The sequence below is a fragment of the Microcebus murinus genome, chromosome 3, assembly GCF_040939455.1.
Source record: "Microcebus murinus isolate Inina chromosome 3, M.murinus_Inina_mat1.0, whole genome shotgun sequence".
Classification (NCBI taxonomy): domain Eukaryota; kingdom Metazoa; phylum Chordata; class Mammalia; order Primates; family Cheirogaleidae; genus Microcebus; species Microcebus murinus.
In genome coordinates this window covers 21,161,900-21,184,091 of record NC_134106.1, presented here as the reverse complement: position 1 = coordinate 21,184,091, position 22,192 = coordinate 21,161,900, and the positions used below count along the sequence as shown (strand labels likewise).

The 22,192-nt window shown below is 52.5% G+C and overlaps 1 protein-coding gene across 2 annotated transcripts in view; it reads left to right on the top strand.

Moving 5' to 3' along the window:
- Nucleotides 1-22,192, top strand: part of OTOF (otoferlin) — an 89,593-nt gene that overhangs the window by 11,864 nt on the left and 55,537 nt on the right. For both annotated transcript variants that reach the window (XM_076000615.1, XM_076000616.1), the window contains exons 2-3: nucleotides 3,858-3,916; nucleotides 15,622-15,710. In XM_076000615.1, the coding sequence (XP_075856730.1) occupies nucleotides 3,858-3,916; nucleotides 15,622-15,710 (148 nt within the window). The remainder of the gene's footprint in view (nucleotides 1-3,857; nucleotides 3,917-15,621; nucleotides 15,711-22,192) is intronic.

Below are 22,192 nucleotides of genomic sequence, written 5' to 3'. Positions count from 1 at the left end.
CTAAGTGCCATCGTTTCCTCCCCTGTTCAGATGAGGAAACTAGGGCAAAGAGAAATTAAATGTCAACTTCAAGAGTACACAGCTAGCAAGTGGTAGAGCAGGGACTTGAACTCATGCACTCTGGCCTTAGAGCCTTAACCTCTACACTATGCCCCCTGTGCTTGTAAGGGACTTGAGGGCTTACTCAAACTTGCTCAAACACAGTCTCTTGCTGATCCTCCCAACGGTCCCAGGATATAGGCTGGTGCCAGATAATTACCCCCAGGTTACTGATGACTCTGAGACCCCGGGGGTTGGCAGCTCCAGGCTGAACACCTGGCTCTTTTTCCTGCACACAGGGGTGCCTCAGCCCTGCTTCCTGGTGCTCTGTGGGAGTAGCTGGCCTTCGAAAGGAACAGGCTTGTCTAAACTTGAGAGCAGGGCCACACTCAGCCCCTGTGGAGGGCGAGAGGGCGAGGAGGTACCAGGACACGACACGGGAGAGTCGCAGGAGAGGATGGGGGGCTTGCTGAGCTCTCTGCAGTCCATCTTTGGCAAAGCATAAAATGGGGCTTTGTTGGTTTTAAATGAGCCAGGAGCAGAGTATTTTCCTCCATTTCTCAGCGCACACAGGGACGACAGTAACGGCCGGGACACGGGACAGAGGGCTGGGTCCTGGCAAAACCAGGCTGTCCCTGAGAATCGTCTCAGGACCTTCTCCTCCCCTTTACATGGCTCGCCACCTCACCCTCCACCCTCCTGGGCCCCCTTCAGTCTTCCTTGGCAGGGCTGCTCCCTGAGGGCAGACCTTTCACGGTCTTCCCTTCACCCTCGGGACTCCCCTGTCCTGTGTCCTGCTCCGTCTGGGCTCCATTCTGTGCTCCCTGCTTGCAAACATTTGCTCACACTGTTCTCTCTGCCCAGATTTCCTCCTCCTCCCTTCTCCACAGTCTCTCTGCAGATCTAGATTCCGTCTGGTCTTCCAGTGGCAATGCCCACGCCACTATAATGCCTTTTTTGACCTGCTAAATTGGGAGTCATTTCTCCTTTTCCTGTGTTCTCACTTTATGCTTTGTGCATGCCAGTGACCAAATTCTGCCTCATGTAATAGCCTTTTCCATGCCTCACATGTCCCCCTCTGGGATGTAATAAGCCCTTAAAGACATCATCCAGATTCAAATGATCTCTGTACAACTCCCCTCTGCTAGGGCCACGTGGCAGCACAGACACCTGCCAGGCGGGGAAGACCCCTGTGCCCAGGGAAGTGAACGAATGCACACGGGCTAGCAGCTGCGTCCCCACTCACCTGCTTTTCTCCAGGATCTGGCTCTCGCAGGGTAAACTGTCTGGAAGAGGGAGCCATTTTGTGCAGATGGGACATTTTGTCCCTTAAATCGTGTCACGTGGAAGGCTAGCACACCACCCTGCATCTGAAACAAGCGCTGAGCTCGCCTTCATTTAGGAGCATAGCTGCACTGTGGATATTTTAAAATGGCAAATGACATAAAAGTTATTTCTATTAAGCTCTGGAACACCTGAGCCCTCCAACTGGGGATGAGTATCTGCAATGCCATGGCATTTATTACACTTTAAGCACAGACTCTGCTGTTCATACTCCATTTATTGACTCAGGGAGTTTATTTCAAACCAAACAGCTCAGCTATCCCATGAGCAGCTGCGAAGGAAGGAAGGAAGGAAGGAAGGAAGGAAGGAAGGAAGGAAGGAAGGAAGGAAGGAAGGAAGGAAGGAAGGAGGGAGGGAGGGAGGGAGGGAGGGAGGGAGGGAGGGAGGGAAGGAAGGAAGGAAGGAAGGAAGGAAGGAAGGAAGGAAGGAAGGAAGGAAGGAAGGAAGGAAGGAAGCTGTTCAATTTTCCCCATCTCAACTCCTCTCTCGATCCGCAAAAGCCTCTCCATGCAAGGAAGGGGCTATTTTCTTTCAAGCTTTATTCTCAATCTTCCCTGTAGTTAGAAAGGTGATTAGATATTGGGATTTTTAATAGTTTTGTCTGCAAGTCATTTAAAATGAAGCAGAAATGTCAACAAGACGATATTAAATGGAGTAGATGTTAAGTGGAAAGGAACTTGAAACAAGAGATGGGGTTAATGGTCCCACTGGTAACTTGGAATGGATGACACAGGTCCCTGGCTCTGCTCCAGCGAGCATGATGGGGCCACCCGAATGATCCCTGCCCCTGTTCGTACAAACCAGCCTAAGAGTGGTTCTTCAAAACTGCTGAAAGACATTTAGTTTTTTTTACTAAGTTAGCCTCTCCACTGTTTCCATATAATTGATTTGTTTCGGCAACCCTTTTTTTTTTTTTTTAATATCTAGAGGTAAATTTTAGGTCATCCTATGTGAGAATATTCACCACATCTAAATCTCCAGGGCCTAAGTCAATGAGATTTTAGCACATTTCAAAACAGAAATGTACAAATTCTGCAATGGCTGATTTCACTGTATTTTACTTCCTCTCTAACAAGGCTATGGGAAATATGGAAGTGGGGAGGGTTTGAGCCTGGGTGCTTCATGCACACCCCAACCACCTTGGAGCACCCCCTCCCCACACCACCTTTCCTGCCCCCTCCCCCAACCTCTCCCACCCCAGGTTGCTTAGTTTTCACTCCAGGAGACCCTTGAGGACAGCCAGATCTGAGGCTCATTAAGATCTTATCGGATGAAAAGGCCTCTGATTACTCAGAGCAGCAGGGCCCTGGGAAGCCCCAATGCACAAATATGTTCACCTGATTCTCAGTTTATATTGTGTGCTACTTGGGGGAAAAATTAAAAGAATCTTATAGCTCAGGCGCCATCTTTCATGCTTCACTCTCCTCCCCTGGCTAGCTTGGGGTTTGTCGTTGAGATTTTTCTTTTTGATTTTTTGTTTTGTTTTGCCCCCCCCCCCCCGCCCTGCTCTCGCCCCACCTAGCTAGCGCTAACAATTCTCTTTTCCACCTTGTCTACTTCACACGGATGTTCCGTGCATGTAGCGTCTGCTTTACAGCTTCTTCCTCATTCTCTCAGCTGTGGGGCTCCCCACATCCCCTGCCCCCCAACATACACACCCTCTTCCTCAGACCATCCACCTTCCTCTGTTTCCAGGGGAGCTGACATCAAACCCCTGCCCTCCTTGTCAGGGGGGGTTTCTGTATTGAACCAGGACTAGCTCCTGGGTGGTAAAATCCTCCAGAGCGCCGGAGAGCTCTTATTAAACAGAGGAGGCCAAGGAGGCAGGAGGAGAGAGGCCTCCTGGTTCCTGGAGGACACAGGCTGCTTCGCAGAGCCTCCTTCCTCACCCAGCCCCAGTCCCATTTGGGGGAGGGGCAGAGGGATCTTTCATCCCTCTGACCCCTCCTTGGCGTACGAGGGACAACAGTCTGGGATGTCTGGGCCGGAGCCCCTGGTGTGGCTGCAGACTTGGTCACGGTCATGGGAGGAGGCTGGGCCTCACAGAGCCCGAACGCAGGCAGCGGCTTACCCTCGGCACCCGGCTTCTGCTCGGGGCAGCAGGCCCGGGGCCCCCAGCAGAGCGGGGGAGGCTGCAGGGAAGGCTGAGAGAGCCACTGGACAAGCAGCGTGGCGGAGGGAAGACCCAGGCATCTCCACCCACATCCACTCCCACCAGCAGGGCCTCCTGCGCTCCTGCATCCCTGTGCTCGAATGCAGATAACAGCCTTTGACCTGCCTACCTCCTGGGGCTGCTGGAGGCTCAGGTGAGAGGTTACCGGGGACTGGCCTGGAGAGCGCTGCGCAGCCCTGAGCTCTCATGGTTCACAAGTGCTTCCGAGTCAGATGCTCTTGGGACAGCTGCCAGGTTGCGGGGTCTGACCCATGCTTGTTGTCTAGCCAGGTCTGACTCCAGTGTCCTCTTCCCCCCACAGGGCAATCCTTCTACTCCCGGGTGCTGGAGAACTGCGAGGACGTGGCTGACTTCGATGAGGTAGGGTGCCTGAGACTCCGCTCCTTCCGCCCTGAGCCCTGAGGGCAACCAGCACCCCTCCCTGCCTCCTGCAGGCACACACTGGCCCCGAGTCCCTGCCGGCCGCATGCTCAGAGCCTCGTCCCTGGCTGCTTCCTGGAGGGGGCGGTGGTGGGAGGGTGTGGAGGAGCCTCTGCCCAGGAGAGGCCTGCGCACGCGGAGGGCAGCAGGCCAGGCCCACTCTGCCCGCTCTGGGCCCGTGTGGAGCGGTAGGTGCTGTAGGCCTGAACGCGAGCCACCGGCTGAGGGCCCAGGACGGGGAGAGCAGGGGCTTCCTCTCCAGTGTTCCCTGGAGCCCCCGAGGACCCAGGGGAACGCCACCTGGGCTTCCGACAATGCCAGTCTCACACAGACCACACCCCTTTGTAAGAGCAATTGCAGCGCCTCTCCCAGCCCAGCCTCCAGAGTTTCCTGGGATGGAGACACTGGGACACACACACACACACACACACACAAACACACGCACACAGTCTCCCTCAGAAAGCTAATGTTTTCTTTAGAACCATAGGCTCAGGGAGTTGAGCATATAAGTCATTTGCCCCAGTTTCTGGCCCATTGGTCCCTACGAGGCCTCGCTGTTGTTGTTACGCACATGTCTACGTATATATTCTCTTTTCTCTCCACTCTTTCCCTCCGTATACACCATTCTGATGTGTTTAATGCATATCTTTTGGTTTCCTATGTATTTTTGCAAAATGTGTACTGTCGTCTTGTGAGCATATGTTTGTGGATTTAAATAGCGATGTGTTAAATATTTTGTTTTCTACTTTTTTCCACTGTGTGCTGTTTTTAAGTTCCATCTGTGCTGCTATGTTAACCTGTTGCTTCTCCCTGCTGCATAGTACTCCATGGGACATACTCAACACACAGGTGACCAACCAACCTGGTTTGCCTGGGACTGAGGGGGTTCCTGGGACACAGATTTTAGTGTTAAAACTGGGAAAGTCTTGGGCAAGCCAGGACCTTTTGGACCGATGTCTGCATTTCTCTGGGATATACACCGGGATCTGGAATTGCAAGCTCCTAGGGGACGCATACACTTAATTTGACCCGGTACTTCCACCAGCAGTGCATGAGGGCTCCCGTGCCCAACTCCTCATCAACTCCTGGTGTTTTCCAGCTTTCTGATGTTCATTAGTGCAACAGTGACATGCCATTGTTGTTTTAATTTACATTTCTGATGAGTAACGGGTTTGAGCATTTCTTGATAAGCCTTTAGCCTTTTACTTTCTTCTTTTGTAAATTACCTGTCCAAATTTCCTGCCTTTTTTTTTCCTATTGGGATAGCTGTCTTTTTCTTATCAATTTGCAAGAGTTCTTTGTATATTTTAGATATCAACCCCTGTTGGTGCAGATATTGAAAATACTGCCTCTGAGTCTGTTATCTGTCTATTAACTTGGTCAGTTGTGTCCCTCATTGACTTTAAGTCCTTAATCCTCATGTGCCTTCAAGTTTTGTTGAAGTCTTTCTCCTCCCCTAGGTTATAACTATATTCTCTTACATTTTCCAATTTTAGTTATATCTTTTACATTGTATGTGGTATTGGGTAGGAGTACAGTTTTATTTTTTTCCATGTAAGGAGCCACTTTACCTAACAACTTACTAACCAACCACCTTCTCTCCACGTATTGGATACTAAAGTCTGTGTCTGAGTCTTCTATTTCATTCCATTAGTCTATTTGTTGTACTTGAACCTTACCACACTCCTTTAACTAATATTGCTCTTTTGTATGTCTTAATATCTGGTGAGGCAAGGTCTATCTCTATAGTCTTCTTTTTTATAATTGACCTATATGGGGATTTTATTCTTCCAAATAAATTTTAAAGTAAGTTTTAAAAGTTCTTCCAAAAACCAACTGGGAGTTTAATTCAGATGGCAATGAACTTAAAAATTAACTTAGAAAGATGTCCTTTTTTATGGTATTAAATTATCTATTCAAATTATCTACCATGCTTTACTAGAGTTTTAAAGTTTTCTACATAGAAGCCTTATATATTTTTATATATAAGAAGTCTTACATATCTTATTGTGTTCTAGATACTTTATGGTTTTGTTGTTATTGTGAATGGTATATATTTCTATTACGGTTTTTAGTTGATTATTGTTGGCATAGAGAAATGCTTTCAACTCCCTTTTTCACTAGATATAAAATTCTAAGTGCCAAGTTCTTTTCTTCTCAACTTCAGAAATATCATGCTATGTTGCTCTTGAGAAGCCTGATGGCCATGTGGTTCTTGTAGTTTTATGTATGATCTTCCCTTTCTCTCTGAAAAAAAATCTATAATCCTTTTGTCTTTGATATTCTTAAATTTTATTTTAATGTCTCTAATTGTGGGTTTTTCTTATTTTACCTGTTTTGCACTATTTTGTGGGCCCTTTTAAATCATGGACTTTGCTCTTTTGTTTATTATAGAAAATTCTACCTCCATTATTTTTTTCAAATATCTCTTCCACTCAGTTTCTGTGTTGTCCTTTCCTCTGCAGCTTCTATTATCAGATGTCAAGGCTGCTACTTCTACTTCTGGCTGCCTCATGTCTGACCTTTTATGCTGTTCATCTCCTAATTGTTTCCTGCTGTCTTCTGAGGGAGTCCTTCAAATTGATCTTCCAATGTTCTAATTTGGTCTTCTTTTTTTAATGATTCCTTGTCCTTGTTTCTTATTGCTAATATATGCCCTGATAGTACATTTATTCAACTAGTCCTACTCCAGTTGGTAAGTACAGTCCAGTGCGCTGTCTTTCTCTTATAGGAGATACACTCTCCGAGTGTCTCCTTATACTGCTGGGTTCAAGTTCCCCCAGTGTCAGCCACTGTCTGGTAATGCATTTTGGGGACACATCAAAAGCCAGTCTGTGTCGGTCCCTCGAGGCTGAAGAGAAGGACAGGCATGGGCCCTGGGGTAGGGAGTGGAGGGCAGTCACGACAGAAATGTTGTTGACCACCCCACCCAAGTCAGGGTCTCATCGCCAGACCTTTAAGGGGAAACCCAGGTGACAGAAGACAGTCTGGATTTTTAGCAGACTGGCTCTGGGGTTCCATGAAAGAAGATGTGCGCCATTGGTCTATCAATGCCTATTTTTCTCCATCCTCAGTCCAGCAGGGCTGTTGTCACACTTTTGTCAGGAAGCAGGCAACGGTGCCCCACGAGAACGCCAGGGAGAGGCAAGAGCAGAACTCACAAAGCTTTCTGCAACCTCTTCCCCCACTGCCCACTCCTTGCCCTCTGGCCCAGGCCGAGCGCCTTCATCCTCACGTACTTACCAGCTCCAGCAGCCTTTGGTCTTCTCAGGCTTCTTGCACTCTTTTGTCTATTTGTCTGTTTCTTTCTGGAAACCATACTTCCCTCTTGCTGGTGTGGTTTCTCTAGGGTTGACTTTGGGGCAAGAACCAGCAGTCCTGAGTCGCCATCTTGGCACAAACTGGAAGCTCTGTTGTGACCCGTGAAACAGTTTGCCGCTTCTTCCCTGGGCTTGCCGCTCATGTCCGGCCCTGCTTGGGCTGGGGAAGACCTCGTGGCAGACTCTTCCCTTTGAAGCTGGCCACTGGCATTCAGCTGAGCCCTCACCAGGCTGTGGGGCCACCTGGAACTAACTGTCTTCCCCTCACCCCCAAACCAAGCCACACAGTGTAGCTGTGTCCTTGGCCCTGAGCTGGAGGCAGGGGAGCAAGGCCTCAGCCCCCTCACCTGGGCTCAGGAGCAGCCTTGACTGGCATGGCCCCACGCTGTGCTCCCCCAGCCACTGCAGGGTCACTGTTGCCCCTGGCTCTTTAGATGTCCCCACTGCTCCCTGGGGCATTGAATTCCTCATTTAACCAGAGCTAAGGAGGGTTCTGCTCTGACCTCTCCCCCTCCTGGCTGTGTGACGTCCAGCCTCAGTTTATAAGCCTCAGTCGCATTGGCCAAATGAAGGCCTTTGCAAGATGCTGGACAGAATGAGAGGTTCTTGTGGTGGTGGAACCACTGCTGCAAACTAAGCCAGCTGTCTAGAGGCCTCAGGCTCACCCCATGACACAGCCAGCCTGGTCCCCCTGCTCGCCATTCCTCAGCCAGGGCCTGGACAGGGGAGGACCTGGCTGGGTAAAGATGCAGACGGCCTGGCCTAGTTTCTCAGTCCTGCCTCCCTGGGCCTCTGCCCCCAATCCACCACACATAGCATCCGACTCCCTCTCCTAAGACTCCCAGGGGACATGTCAGCCCAGGCCTCCAGCCAGTGAGCAACCTGATGCCCCTTCCAGGGGCATTGCCACCCCTTTCCATGTACTGCACCCCAGGACACCCAAGCCACAGGTATACATGACATTCAAACTTAATTACCGTGGCCTTCCTCTTCCCAACGCTGTCCAACAGGGGTCAGGTGGAGCGCCGGTCTCTGCTGCCCCTGAGCATGGAACCATGTTCTGAGCATCTGAAGTGTGCCAGTCCCAGACTAGGGAGACCCCAGAGGGAGGAAGCTGGGCTGTACAACCCATGAGGATCCACACGGGAACGTGGATATGAGGCAGTCTGAGTAGTGTGGGGAGAAGAGGAGGGAGTCGGAAGCCAAACAGGGATGACCAGGATCAGAGAGCAGTCTGCGCAACGGGGAGAAGTTCTCAACAAGGAAACCACCCCACTCACCAGGGACACAGGGAAGTTTCTGGATGTCACAATGGGGAACCCACTGGCAGTTAGTGGAGGGCAGGGCAAGGATGCAAATGGCTTGCAATTCTCAGGCCATCCCACACTCCCACTTGGGAAGCCCTGTGGGCAGAGGGTGGGATCCTCTGCAGCAGCACTGGGCTGCTTCCATGAAGCCCCTATTCCATCCAGTCTCCACTATTATCCAGACAGTGAAGCTCAGGCTCAGATGGCAAGTACCCTCCACCAGGTGACAAAGGGGGAAACAGCCAAGCCAGGATTCTTTAAGTCCAGGTGTAGATCAGATTCTGAGCCTTCTCTGGATGCCACAAGGGGAAGCTGCTTCAAGGCCTGACCCCCACTGCCCCTGCAAGGCCCTCACTGGGCCTCCCCACACCTGTTGCCTCTGTTTCTCCCTCTGAGAGCTGGCCCACAGCCTAGCCAGCCCAGTCAGCAGTGCACATCCCACAAAGCAGGGAGGCAACCCTCTACCCCCTGGGTCAGCCCAGTCCCAAAAAGAGCCTCGAGCTGCACCCAGGCTTACCCTCTCTCCCCAGACCCAGTGGACAGGTCCTAAACGTCCCTGGCTGCCCCTGAAAGAAACAGCCTGCCAGTGGTTCCAGACAAGCCTGGGGAAAAAATCCTTGCAAATCCCCCTAAAGCTTCCTGGCTTCCCAGAAAGTCTCTTCTCTCACCCTTACTCCACCCAGGGCCTTCAGGAACCAGCTTAGTGAGACACAGGGCACATTGACCTAGGCTTCAGTCCTTGCTGAGGTGACTTCTTTGGGCCTGAGGTTCCCGTTCTGTAAAATGGGATGTATTCCTTGTCCAAGGTTAAAAAAAAATGAAAGGAAAGACAAGAATGCAAATGTCTCTCCCTGCTCTACTCAGGTAAGGGATTAAGCAAGGGAGGGGCCCTCCTCTGCTCAGACGGGGTGACAGGGGCTGCTGCAGGCTGGGCTTGGGAACCTGAGTGGGGAGGAGGTAGCCATGGAAGAAAGACAATGCTCCTTCCAACAATGGGTGGAAACAGAGCCTGGACATGGTGTCTCCTTTCCCAAAGGCTGGAACCTGAGATCCTACATTTAACCTACAACTCTGCAGAAGCTGGAAGGAGAAGGGGAGGGAGTGAGAGTGAGACCCAGCCTTTGTGTCCTGGGAAAGCACGAATGGCCACACTGGAATTTGAATCCAAGTTTTTAAGCTCCCAAGACAGCCTCTTTCCATTGTACCCTAAAGCTTTGTAGCACACCTCAATCTCCCCCCAAAACCTAGAGGACTGTCCCTTTAAGGATGCTATCCTGCTGATTTAGGATGGTTCCTGGCCCAGTCAGTGGTCATTATCCAATGTGCATCAGGGAAACCTCTGTGGGGCCCTAGATCGCTGGGGCTGATAGGATGCAGAACTCTGTGCCCTGGCCAGCAGCAGCCAGGTCAGGGCTAAGCCTAGAGCAGACAAACTGGGTCACATCTCTGAGGCTCCCGATAGAGCTCCTCTTTCTCTCCCCCTACCTGTAATGCCAACCGCTTTATTATTGCTGTCAAGGGTCCTATCACAGGCTGCTATTCCAGGTCTGTGCCTGTCTCCAGAACTAACCAGGGGCATCCCGAGGACTGAGAAACAAGCCTGCATCCCTGCACTCTGCACAGTGCCATGCACAGAGAAGGTGCTCAGCCAGTGTTTGCTCCTGCATGGGGCTTGCTGGCTCCTGACATCTTGAGTGGCCATGTTTGGCTTAGCTGCTACCTGAGTGCCCCAGCAGTGCTGGGCGCAAGTCCTGCAGGTGTTTGGCGGCTGAGATAGAGTAGGATCTTAGATGGTATCCTGGATTTCCTTGGTCCAGTCTTTAGGCATATGATTTTCAAGGCACCCCCAGAAACAGAAGACGCCCTCAGTTATGGCCATAGGAAGCGAATCATGCTGGTGCTAGCCAGGCTAGAGGAGTGCCCTCCCGAAGTCCTGAAGTGCCCATCACCAAGAAGGCCAGGCCTTGCCTCAGTTCCTGGAACTAACAGCAATACAATAACAATCATTATAATAAACCACTATATTAACTGTGCCAGGTTCTATGCTAAGTGCTTGGCTAGCCTCAAAAATACCCCAAGAAGCAGGTTCTGTTACTGTTACCCTCCCTTTATAGAGAGATGAACTAACCTGCCCTAGCTCACACTGCTAGTAAGGAGGCAAGTCAGGCAGTTGAGACCTGTTTTCTGAGTGCCTGCTGTGTGCCAGGCACCATGACAGGTTCAGGGGTCAGTGAATGAGACAGAAACGTCAGCCTGATGGCTCTACTCATGCTCTGAACTGCTCTAAGAGTGACAGTCAAGGCTGTACTTGGAGTACTTGAGGCCAACAAGAAGAATAAGGAGCAAGAGAGCTGGTGTATTGGGGGCAATGCCCAGGGCATGAAGTCCAGCTCTGCCTCTGATGATAAGTCTCCCTGACATAAGTCTGACACTTAGAAAGAGGCACAGATAGCATGGAGAATGTCATAGTTATCAAGTGCTGTGTGAAATACCACCCAGAAACTCATAACTAAAATTATCAACATTGTAGTATTGCTTATGATTCTGTGGGTTGGCTGGGCTCAGCAGGGCAGTTCTTCTGCTCCACACAGTGTCACCTGAATCCAGCTGGGAGCTCATTGGGTGCTGGCTGTCATCCAGGGCACTGTGGGTCTCCCCCTCATGTCCTCACATCCTAGGGGCCTCTCTCCACATGGCCTCTCTACAGTAGGGAAACCTGGGCTTCTTTACATGGCAATTGGCTTCTAAGAGGGTAAAAATGGAGGTTTCCAGGCCTAGGTGCCACACAGTGTCATTTCTGCTACAATCTAGTGGTGAAAGCCAGTCAGAGAGCTAGCCTAGATGCAAGGAGATGGGAGGAGAGGCAAAGTCACAAGGCAAAAAGGAACATAGGGGATTGTCGAGTCTCCCTTTGGAGAGAAAGCACTGGCCTTAGAGGCAGGTAGACACTCCAGATAGCAGCACTAGTTGCAACCTCTGTAGCATTTACATTTACTCTGTGCCAGGGCCCAGGGTTTAGGTGACATTATCATCTCCATTTTACAAATGAGGCCACTGGGAGGGGAGGTAATTTGCCCAAGGTCACATAGCTGTTAAGTGGCAGGGCCAGGATTTGAACCTGGGCAGTCTGGCTCTTAACTATGAAGCTACTAACCACTTGTTTTAGGCAAATCTCCTCTGAGCCTTGGTTTCCTCATCTGTAAAGTGGGGATTCAATTATATAATGTTTGTGTAAAGTGTGTAACCAGTGTCTGGCACATGGTCAGCACTCAATAAATAAATGTTTTGTTGCTGACAACCTGGAAGGATGATCACAGCCACAGACCCCCTCTGAGACTCAGCATCAGCTAATCTCCCAGGCTTCAGGAGAGGGTGCAGTGTAGTGGATTAAAGCCCAGACTAACCATCCAGAGATTTAAGTTGGAATCCTGGGCAACTTGGGCAACTCTCACCTCTCCACTTTACCACTTGTAAAAGAAGCACATTTTTGCCATGTTGTTCCCCACTCTGCTCCGGGAGGGAACACCTTTCCTGCCCTGCTCGCTACTGTACCAGAGCACCCAGCTGGTGGCTGAGCAGAGGAAGATGTCAATGACAGGAGATGAGGCCGGACATACCACCTGGGCCCAGCAAGGGGGACTTTGCATGCTAGGAGGGGGAATCTCTACCTATTTCAGGAGGTAGTGGAAATTTTTAACAAAGGAGAGGTTAAAATAGAGAAATCAGCCAAGGAAATTTCAAACCAAAAAGTCACTTACCAAAGCCCATGCCTCTGCTTCCTGGGAAGGCAGATGGGAGTAGCCCCAAGTCCCAGTCCTAAGTCACTCCCCTCCAGCCTGCAGGCTGGTCACATGCTGCAGGCCCCGTACTGAGGCCTGGACCCCACCCAGACGCCTGTCTCAAGGCCTGGGCCTCGGGATTTTTTTAAGTCTTCTGGAAGTGATTCTAATGCACAGCCAGGACTGAGAACCAGAGAGAGAGAGAGAGAGAGAGACTGATACAAGATAAAATGGTGATTAGGAAGCAGAGGAATGAAACGAGAGAGAAGGAAAACAGAGAAATGAGGGGAAACTCTAGCATGGGTGGAAGGGGGGTAGAAAAGTGAGGAAAGGGAGGAGTATGTATGGGGGGAAGTCAGAGACTACAGGGGCTTCTGTGTCGCGGTGAGGACTGTGTCTTCTCTCTCCTGAAGGACGCTCCTGTCTGGCTTCCGTGGAGACCACGCAGGCCTGGCCTGCCCAGAGCTTACTCAACCCTTCTCTCCTCCTGTCCCCCCACCTGCTGGCTCTCTCCTGGAATCACTCAGCCTGGTCCCTCCACCGACAGATTCCTGAAAGGGCACGCAGGCCCCAAATCCAGATGTGCTTCCCCTGGACTGTCCTGTGCAGTCAGGACCCCAGGGCCCCTCAGTCCCCACCTGGCTCCTGCTCAGCAGGCTGGCCTGAGCCGCTGCCCTCTCCGGGTCCTTTTGCCTGGGCCTATTGCCACTGTTCAACGCCTCCTCTCTCTGACAATGCCATTTCTGTGGTCATCTCCTTTTTCTCCCAATCCTTCTCTCCTTCCAATGCCAAACCCCCACCTACAGACCCTCAGGTGGGTTGAACAACCCTGCCCCCTTCATCCCAAGAAAATTGAAATTTTGGTGGCTCCCACAGTCCTCTCCCTGCTGCAGGGTGGCTAATGAGTTGGGCCTGCCTGAGCAGCTTCATTTCCCTGCAGCCCCATAAAAGCAACTTCATTAAGGAAACCGCACACTCTGCAGAGCTGCGGAGGTATGGGGAGCTGCAGAAGCCGCTTAATGAGGCCTGTGGGCCGGGCAGCAGCCTCCACCGCCTCCCTCCCAGACCCCTCAGCCCACCCTCCTCCTCCTGTGCCCCTCTCGCCTGCCCAGCCCACCCCAGGGCCCTCCCCCTCCGCTGCTGCTTCCTCCCTACAAGCCCAGGTTGGGGGCCTCCCTGGGGACTTGACCAGTCCTGAAAGGGGGTGTCATGGAGGTCATTTTACCCAGACAGGCCCTGCCCACACTGAGCAGTGACCTGCCAGGCTGGCCCAGTGCACCTAAGCCCTCCAAGTCCCCAGTCTGGGAGGAGGACGCCCAGCTTCGGAAACAGCTGACTTGCAGGGTGGGCTCCCAGAAGCCTCCTCCCAGCGCCTGCTCAGCCACCAACAGTCCTCTGCATCACGTGACTGCTCTAAGCCCGAGTTTCTCTGTCTGGAAAGCAGAGAAGCCATTACCAGTCTCCTGGGCTGTGGGAAGGACTAAACGAATTAACACACACAAAGCATCAGACCCTGCATGATAAAAAGTTCTCTATAAATGGCAGCTATTACTATTATAGCTGCTAAAATTATTATTTATGACTGGCCTATTGAGTGGTCTGGATTTGGTGGGGTATAAAAATGAAATTAGAAAATAAAAAGTCACTGCCTTCCACCTGCTCTGTCAAAATCCCATTGGTACCGTCTCTCAGCTGTGTCATGGAGCAACCCCAGGCTGTCTGGTCATTTTCAGTTATGCAAAGTCCAGTCCCGAAGGGCTGACTACTCCAGTCTGGCATCTTGGTCACACTTCTCTTGCCTTCCCTCACGCTGTGGCTCAGGACAAGGAGTGGGGCAGGGACCCCTGCTCAGGCCCCCCACCTCCTCCCGACTCCCACTGGGGCGGGGACTGTGGGCTGAGTTCTTGGCCTCTGCCATGGACAGGGTCCTCCCTGTGCTCCTTGTGGTGTGGTGGCTTCTCTGGCCAGCTGTGGATGCTGCCAGCATGTCAGACCTTGCAAATGAGCCCTGAGTGGCCTGCCACATCATGTGGAGCCCCGTGTAGGGGACTTGGCTCTACCCCACCTCAGCTCCTGCCACTGGGGTACAGCCCCCCAGCCTCATCTGAGCTGAGGACCCCTCCCCTGGTGGGCAGCCTTTGGATGAGGTGTAAACCACGTACTTGCCACACCCAACAGTGGCACGCCAGGCTCCTCACCCTTCAGTGCTCCTAGAGGCTCAGGGACGGAGCAGCTGGTCCACTGCCCAGCCAGATGCCACTGGGAACTTGCATGCCAAGCTGTCCTTCTGGCAGGTGCCCAGTCTCTATGAGCTGTCTCCCCAGGGAAGCACCACGAAAATATTGCCCCTAGGACATGATTCTCCCCACCTCTGCCTTCCCCAGTCTCCTTTCACATCCAGGGAAGAGGAGGGGTGGGATGATAGCTGGGATAGCAGGGCCTTTTTGGGAGACCTAGAGGGATACCTGGATCTGCCTATCAGCAGCTCTCTCTAGAAAATGGAGCACGTGGTACCTTTTAGCCTTTATCTGGGGCCCTCCATGCTACTTCAAGAGCATCAGGAAAAATGCCACTCCAGTTCCTATTCATTATTATTATCGATTTAGGGAGATGGCAAGATAGAAGTGGTAAGGGTGGAATCTAGAAATAGTGAGTTGGGGCCGGGCCGTGGGCCTGGCCTTAATAGCACTAAACAGCTACCTCCTGTCCCCAAAGTTAGCACTGCCATTGAGGAGTGGTTTGACCTGAATGGGGGCGTCTGGGGCAGAGCCTGCTGCGGTCAGGATGGTTGTGACGGGAGAGAGCTGGAAGCTCACATCTCCATTCAGCACACACCAAAAACCAGCCTCACAGCCCGCAGCCTTTGCTATTGCCCTGGGCCCCGAGCACCACCCACTTGCAAGCCCCCCAGGAGCTAGGAGGCAGCAGGGAGGCGGTGGAAGGAGCACTGTGGGGGGAGTCAGAAGTCCTGCTTGGCCCACGTTCTTCCACTCACCATATGGTTTTGGGCAGGTCACCAGCTCTCTGAGCACTGTCTTTGAAAGAGGAGTGGGCCATACCCACTCTACAAGGTGGTCGTGGGAATTAAATGTGATTCCGGGTGTGAATGCTTTGTCCCGGGGAGCACTGGCCTGTGTGAGGGGCCACCCTGTTGCAGACCCCCTACCAGAGATTCCCCTCCCCCCACAGCCCCTGCCTGTTATTGCAGCCCAAGGTCACAGTTGTCCTTTTCTCTCCAGACGTTCCGGTGGCCGGTGGCCAGCAGCATTGACAAAAATGAGATGCTTGAGATTCAGATTTTCAACTACAGCAAAGTCTTCAGCAACAAGTAAGTTTGGGCGTGGGCACTGGAGAGGCGGGGACCAGCGGGGCTGGGTGCCTGCCCTGCTCCTGGGCGACCCTCTCTTTGGGGACCTGCACCCCCAGCCTGCCCTGGATTGATCTTCAAAGACTGAAGAGGTCTTGCGCTGGCCTTTGATCCTCACCCTGCTTCCTCATGTCATCCCAGAGTCCCCCAGCCCTCCCAGCCTTTGTCAGCCAAGAACACTCCATTCTCCGGTTCACCCCTGCTATCCCTTTCCTTAGATCTCCCTATACCGTGTGGGGGACAGTCACCCAACAGGGAAGCTGAAGGTAGAATGGATGGTGATGTCCTCCACCAGACTCTCGTAGCCGTGAGGACAGCCTTGTCCCACAGAAGCTGTGACACAGCATGGTGTCGTGGTTTAGCAGTCAGGCAAGCCTGATCTCAGATCCCCAGGTCAGTTAGGTACTGTGTGACTCTGGGCAGGTTAGATAACCTCTCTGAGTTCAATATACTTGTGGGAAAAGAGTATTGACCTCAAAGGGCACTCCGAGAATTCAATGAGATAGATGCGCATTTATTCATTCATTCAACGAATGTATACGAAGTGCCCATTGTATATTAGGCACTGGACTAGATGCTGGGAAGGCAGGGTGCATACCCTCATGAAGCTTTCATTGTGCAAGTGAAGTGCACCTACCACAAGAGCATCATCACTATGAAGTGTTCAATAAAAGCAGTTCCCATCCTTCTTTCTGGGGGGGAAGCAGAATTCAGAAGGACTTAAACAGTCTGGAATGGTGGCTAAATATAGGAAATGTAAAGTCCTGTGTAGGATTCAAAAATCACAACTGGCTGCAGTGGCACACCTGTAGTTGCAGCTACTCGGGAGGCTGAAGGAGGAGGATCCCTTAAGGCTATAGTGTGCCTTGATCACACCTGTGAATGAAAAGCCACCACACTCCAGCTTGGTGACATGGTGAGATCATGTCTCTTATACAAGCTGGAGGGGGAGTCAGGGCTGAACGCAGCAATGTGTCCAAAGAGGAGTAAAGCTGTTAGCTCACTGAGGGCTCAGCAGGACTCAGCAGTGGAGAAGACTACAAACAAAAGAAAGAAAAGCTGACCTAATCCTAGGTCAGATTAATGGAAGTAGAGCACCCCTGCTCTGAGCAGGAGACTCAGGGTTCCACTGTTCCTATACTGGTTGCAGAGAACTCTAGTAAGCACCACCTTGTAGTTGCCAGGGAGAAAAGGGACTTTAAATCTTACCTTATGACAAGTGGATGAGATCCTTAAGGAGAAAATCATGGAGAATATATTCATCCATTCACCCATCCATCCTTCCTCCCATCCTTCCTCCCATTCTTCCTCCCATTCTTCCTCCCATTCTTCCTCCCTCCCTTCCTTCCTTCCTTCCTTCCTTCCTTCCTTCCTTCCTTCCTTCCTTCCTTCCTTCCTTCCTTCCTTCCTTTTCTTCTGTCCACCCTTCCAGTCACCCATCATTACTAGGATGAGGGATTAAGGCACAGTCCCTTCTCCCCAAGAAGGTTTTCTGCCACAGAAAGAGGAAAGAGAGGTGTGTGCCTAGAGGCAGGATGAGGACCAGGCTATATTGCTGGACCACAGCAGGTAGCTGGAACACAGCCGGAGCTTTCTAACCAGGGCACTGCCTCAGGAACTAATGACTCACAACCGGGAGATGTTGAGTAGAAAGTGGACCATGTTGTAGAGCGGATTTCTGAGTTAGGAAGGGCCAAAGCACATGGCCTCCAAGGAGTCACTGATTCTGTGGGTTTTGTTAGGAGCCCTCAGAATCAGCTGAATACGGGTGTGGGCATTTCAGGCAGTGCCATAGGGAAGATGTTTAGGGCACAGAGGCCTCTCCTTTGCCTTTCAGGGTATCACATCATTCAGATGTTGTGAAGGGCCTTTGCATCCACAAGAAAGGCTGGTAACAGACTCCCCACCAGGGACCCCCGAGATGCAGCACAGTCCTCCTCACTAGGGTCAGATACTGGATGACCTACAAGGACAGGAGAAACAGGAACAAGAGAAAAAGGCCCCCACACAGACCAGGTGGATGTGAAGGAGGAAGCAGAATCAGAAGCTGAGCACCAGGAAGGGCGGCCTAGACCCCTGGCAGGAACCCACACTCAGAGCACCCAGGAGCCAGACAGCTTAGCCAGCGCAGCCCTGTCTGTGCAAGAGGGGAAACTGAGTCTCAGAGGGGCTCCTGAGGTCACACGGGTAGACAGTGGTAGAGCCAGGGCTAGGATGCTTCTACCTCCTCTTCCTAATCCAACTCCCAGAAACCAGAGTGTAGGAGCTGTCATGGTGGAAACTGAGGACATGGAAGAGAATATTAAACCATTTACAATGTAAAACCAACCACTGAAATTCTGGAAGCCCTTGAACCCATCAAAACTCCTGCTATAAGTACCTGGGAAATTGTTTGGGAAATGGACTATCAGATACTGAATATGCTGAAAGCTAAGTCTTCACTTAGGTGTTCTTAAGGGCAGAGGGAAGACAGAAAGGGGGGTAGTCCCTGTCCAAGCTCTCCCCTCTTCCCTCCATGCCCTCCCTGCCCTCCCTGTACCTACCCAAGAGAGGGCAGGAAACCCCACAAGGGAGGCTCAGGCCTGGCGGGAGAGGGTGCTGCCATTTCCTTGGAGGCCCAGAGAATGTCCAGGGCTCTGTCGGCTGCAGAGCTGGGATGGGGGAAAGACAAGGCCACCCTGCGGAGTGTAAGGCCCACCCTGACACAGGCCAGCTGGGTGTCAGAGTGGGAGGTGCGCCTGGAGACAGGTGAGACTCAGGTCTCCCCATCCTGGAGTTGGGGCTCTATTCTCCAGAGCCAGAGGAAAGGCCCACCTGGTGTTCGCCTGGGCAGGACAGAGGGGCTGTGAGGCCACCACCCTCAGTCCCAGCATGGCCTAGCCCGGTCCCCAGGCTCCTTCTCATGGGGCAGCTGAGCGGAGGGGGAGCCTCTCTGGGGTTTGCACTGGGCTTAGCAACCAGCAAAGCCACGCCCACTCCTGGGGACGATGCCTGGAACATAGCAGGCCCCCCGATTCGTTTGTGGAACAAGAGAATGAACAAATGTCCTCTTTGGGTCAGGAGGCAGAGGGTGACAGGGTGGGAGAGCCTGGGAGCAGGGATCTGAGGGGCCTTTCTTCTCTGAAGAGTTCGGGGCACTCAAGGGTGAAGCTAGCTTCATATGACTGGTGCATTTGGGGAAACTGAGGTAAAGGAAGCTAGTGTGAGAACGGAGCCTGTGAGCCTGATCCCGTCACTGGACTTGTCCTAGAAGCACAGGACAGCTTGAAAACTGGCCCCCCACCCTGTGGTTCTAGGGGCCGCAGGAGGTAGACATGGTGTGAAGGAAGGAAGTGTGCTAGTCAGAGACCAGCAGACCACGAGGTTTGCTCCACCCTGCATGGAGCAAAGGCCTCCTTCCAGGAACCTTGGGCTTCCCCGTGAGGACAAAGTGTTGGGTTCAGAGGAACCAGTGTGTCCAGCTCTGCCAGTCTGGGACCTCTGAGGGGCAGTGGCCTGGCCCTGCTGCCAGCCTCCAGGCTGCTGAGAATGCCAGGGCCTGAATAATTCAGGAGCCAGGACAGCAGAACAGGCCTGGTGGGGCCGAGGGCACCCGACACCGGCTCCCAGGGGAAAGCAATGAATTATTGACAGGATTCTGGTGCCAGTTGCCGATCTATTGTGGTCAGTCTGTGGGCCTGTCTGCACCTGCTACCTAATTACCTGGGAATCCTAGCCCTGCCCTGCCTGCCCTGCCCCTCGTGGGTCCAGACGGCCTCCAGTGAGTTGCCCTCTTTGCGATGGGTAACTGGGATGGGCACATGAGGCAAGCTGTCAGAGGACATGGGGTCAGCCACAGCTCTTTCACCTAACAGCGGGGAAACTGAGGCCCAGAGAGGGCTCTGGTCCAGAGTCACACTGCAACTGCACAAAGAGCAGGTGGGGTGGACAGGGTCACCTTTTGGGTCACCACCAGGGCCAGAGCCAGGGGCTTCCCCTGCCCCTTCCTGACCTGGCTCCTTCCCCAGAGAATGTCCACCCAGGAGGGGCTGAGGGTGGCGTTCTGGTTAGAATGAGCATCAGGGCCCTTGTTTTGAAGCTGTTTTCATGGCAAGCATTGTGTTTGCACAGATGGTGTGTTACAGACCTGTGAAAAGAGCAAAGTTTCATAAAAATGCTTTTCTTTATACTTTACATAAGACTGACTGAGAATATCAGTTGTCCATTTCAAAGAACATAATTTTTTATTTTTATTTGGAGAAGATTGTAGGGAACTATTAGGAGTTAAAGCCCCCAAGCCACCCCTGGGAGTGTGGCCAGTTGACTCCTCTGGGCATGCAAGGTGCTAGCGTCCCAGTCTCGCCCTCCAGGCCACAGACAGGCCCTGGCTCTGTGGGGCTGTGCGCAATTGGGAGGGTGGCGGCAGCCTGGATCTGCCCCAGAGCCCGTCCTGTATGGAGGCCAGCCCCACCTGGGCCCTCCAGACGGCCAGCCCCACACAGCACCAGGGAGGGAAGGGGCTGGCCTCTGCATGATGGCAGGGGAATTTCACACGAGCATTCTCCTGACCACTGCCCAGCGGAGCCAGCAGTGCCACCTCCTTTGGGAAATGAACAAGCAGGGCTCAGAGAGGTAAGAGAACTAGCCAGAATCACACAGCTGCCAGATGGTGGAAAGCCTTTAGATTCTGCGGGGTGAACCCCCATCTGTCTGGCTCCAGCACCCAGGCTCTTCCCGCTGTCTACACTGCCCTCCTTTAGGGGTGGCACTTAGTCTGCCCATGGACAGGGCTTGGGCCAAGGTGCGAGGAGGGAACATTTGCCAGGAGGCCAACCTCAGCTCCTTGCAGTGGCAGAATGATCCAGCAGTGAAAGCCACCATGGAGCAGCGAGAGCCCTGTCACTGTCACTGCCACTGTCTAGCAGAGGTTTGCGAGCATGTGTCAGGGAGGTTGTTTCAGGGACTCCTCCTAGAAGGAATGCGGGACAAGCTCTCCTGTAAGGCCCCTCCCAAGTCTGGAGTCTGAGACTCTCAGGCAAGTTAATCCTGGAAGGCACCAGAGGCTTCTCTTAGCACTTGCAGGGGAATAGCTCCATCCTGCCCCCTGGGGGTGTCTTGTCACATTGCAGCACCTCTGCTGATGGGGGCACCTACCTTTGCTGTGCCCGGCGTCTGAGTATGGGGAAGATGTGCCTGCTGCCCCACACTCAGCATTGGCAGGTCCTAGTGGAATCAAAGCAGGCCTGAAAAGCTGTCTGCAGAGGCAATGGTAGGACAGAGACTCTCAATGTGTCACTCCAACCAGCATCGTCAGCATCACCTGGAAACTTGTTGGAAATACACATTCTCAGGCCTCCTCCCATCTACTGAATCAGAGCCCCTGGGCACGGGGCCAATGGTGTGAACCAAACTTGGTGAAGGCAGTTCAGTGATTTCACATTAGAAGCCTGAAGTTGGTCATGGTGGGGTATTTACACCATGGAAATCGGCAAAAGCTACAGATTGGCACTACCCTCCCCTCCCCACCAGTTAACCATTTTCCAGAACATCCATGAAGGGGTGAAGCCCTGTCATTTGTGTCTTCACAGGCCCTCTGGGTGATTCTGTTCATGCTGAAATTTTAAAACTGTCAATTTAGAACCAAAAGAAGTGAGGCTGCAAAAAGGCCAACATATTCCCTCATGCCCATAGGCTATTTTTAGAATGTCTAAGCTCACAGCAGCTAAGAGCCCACCCCCTTCATTGTATAAAGACCAAACCAAGACTCAGGGGCAGCGGCTCCAGGTCCCCTGGCCCGGCCCAGCACCTCTCTCTCTGTGACGCTGCCTGCGCTGGGGAGAGGACGCTGGTCTGAGAAAAGCCCAGAAGCCAGTTAGGCTTTGAGCGGAGGAGTGGTGTGACCTTTCTCCCTCGGGCAGGCAGGCAAGCTGGCGGGTGGGGCTCTGATCTCCAGAGGGAATCGGTTTATATTCACCCTTCATACTCATCCCACACGGCTGCTCCCACTTCCTCCCTGCACAGATGGGAGGATTTTTTTCTTCTTAAATCAGTGTTCGCCCTCCACAGCCCTCAGGATGGTACAGACATCAAGCATGCCTGCCTAAGTCAGAATTCATCTGCTGTCTCACCACATCCAGACTGGCCATTAGCTATGTCCCTTCCCCTCTTGCGGCCTCACCTTCCTCCTCTATAAGTCACCAGCAGCACCAGGCGATCCCAAGGCCCCTTCCAGCTCTCACACTGCGGCTGTGTCCCCAGCCTTTGTCCCTTTAGCTGGGAATGGGGTGTGTGTTTTCATCCACCCCACTTGGATGTACCAAAAGCCCTGAGTGCCCTGTCCTCTCCCAGAGCAAGCCTTCTAACCGCGGGGTGACATGGGCTCGAGTCAATTCCATCAGCATTTATTGAGCACCCGCTGTGGTTCATTAATTCAGCCAACAGACACTGCGATCTCTGGTGGGCCG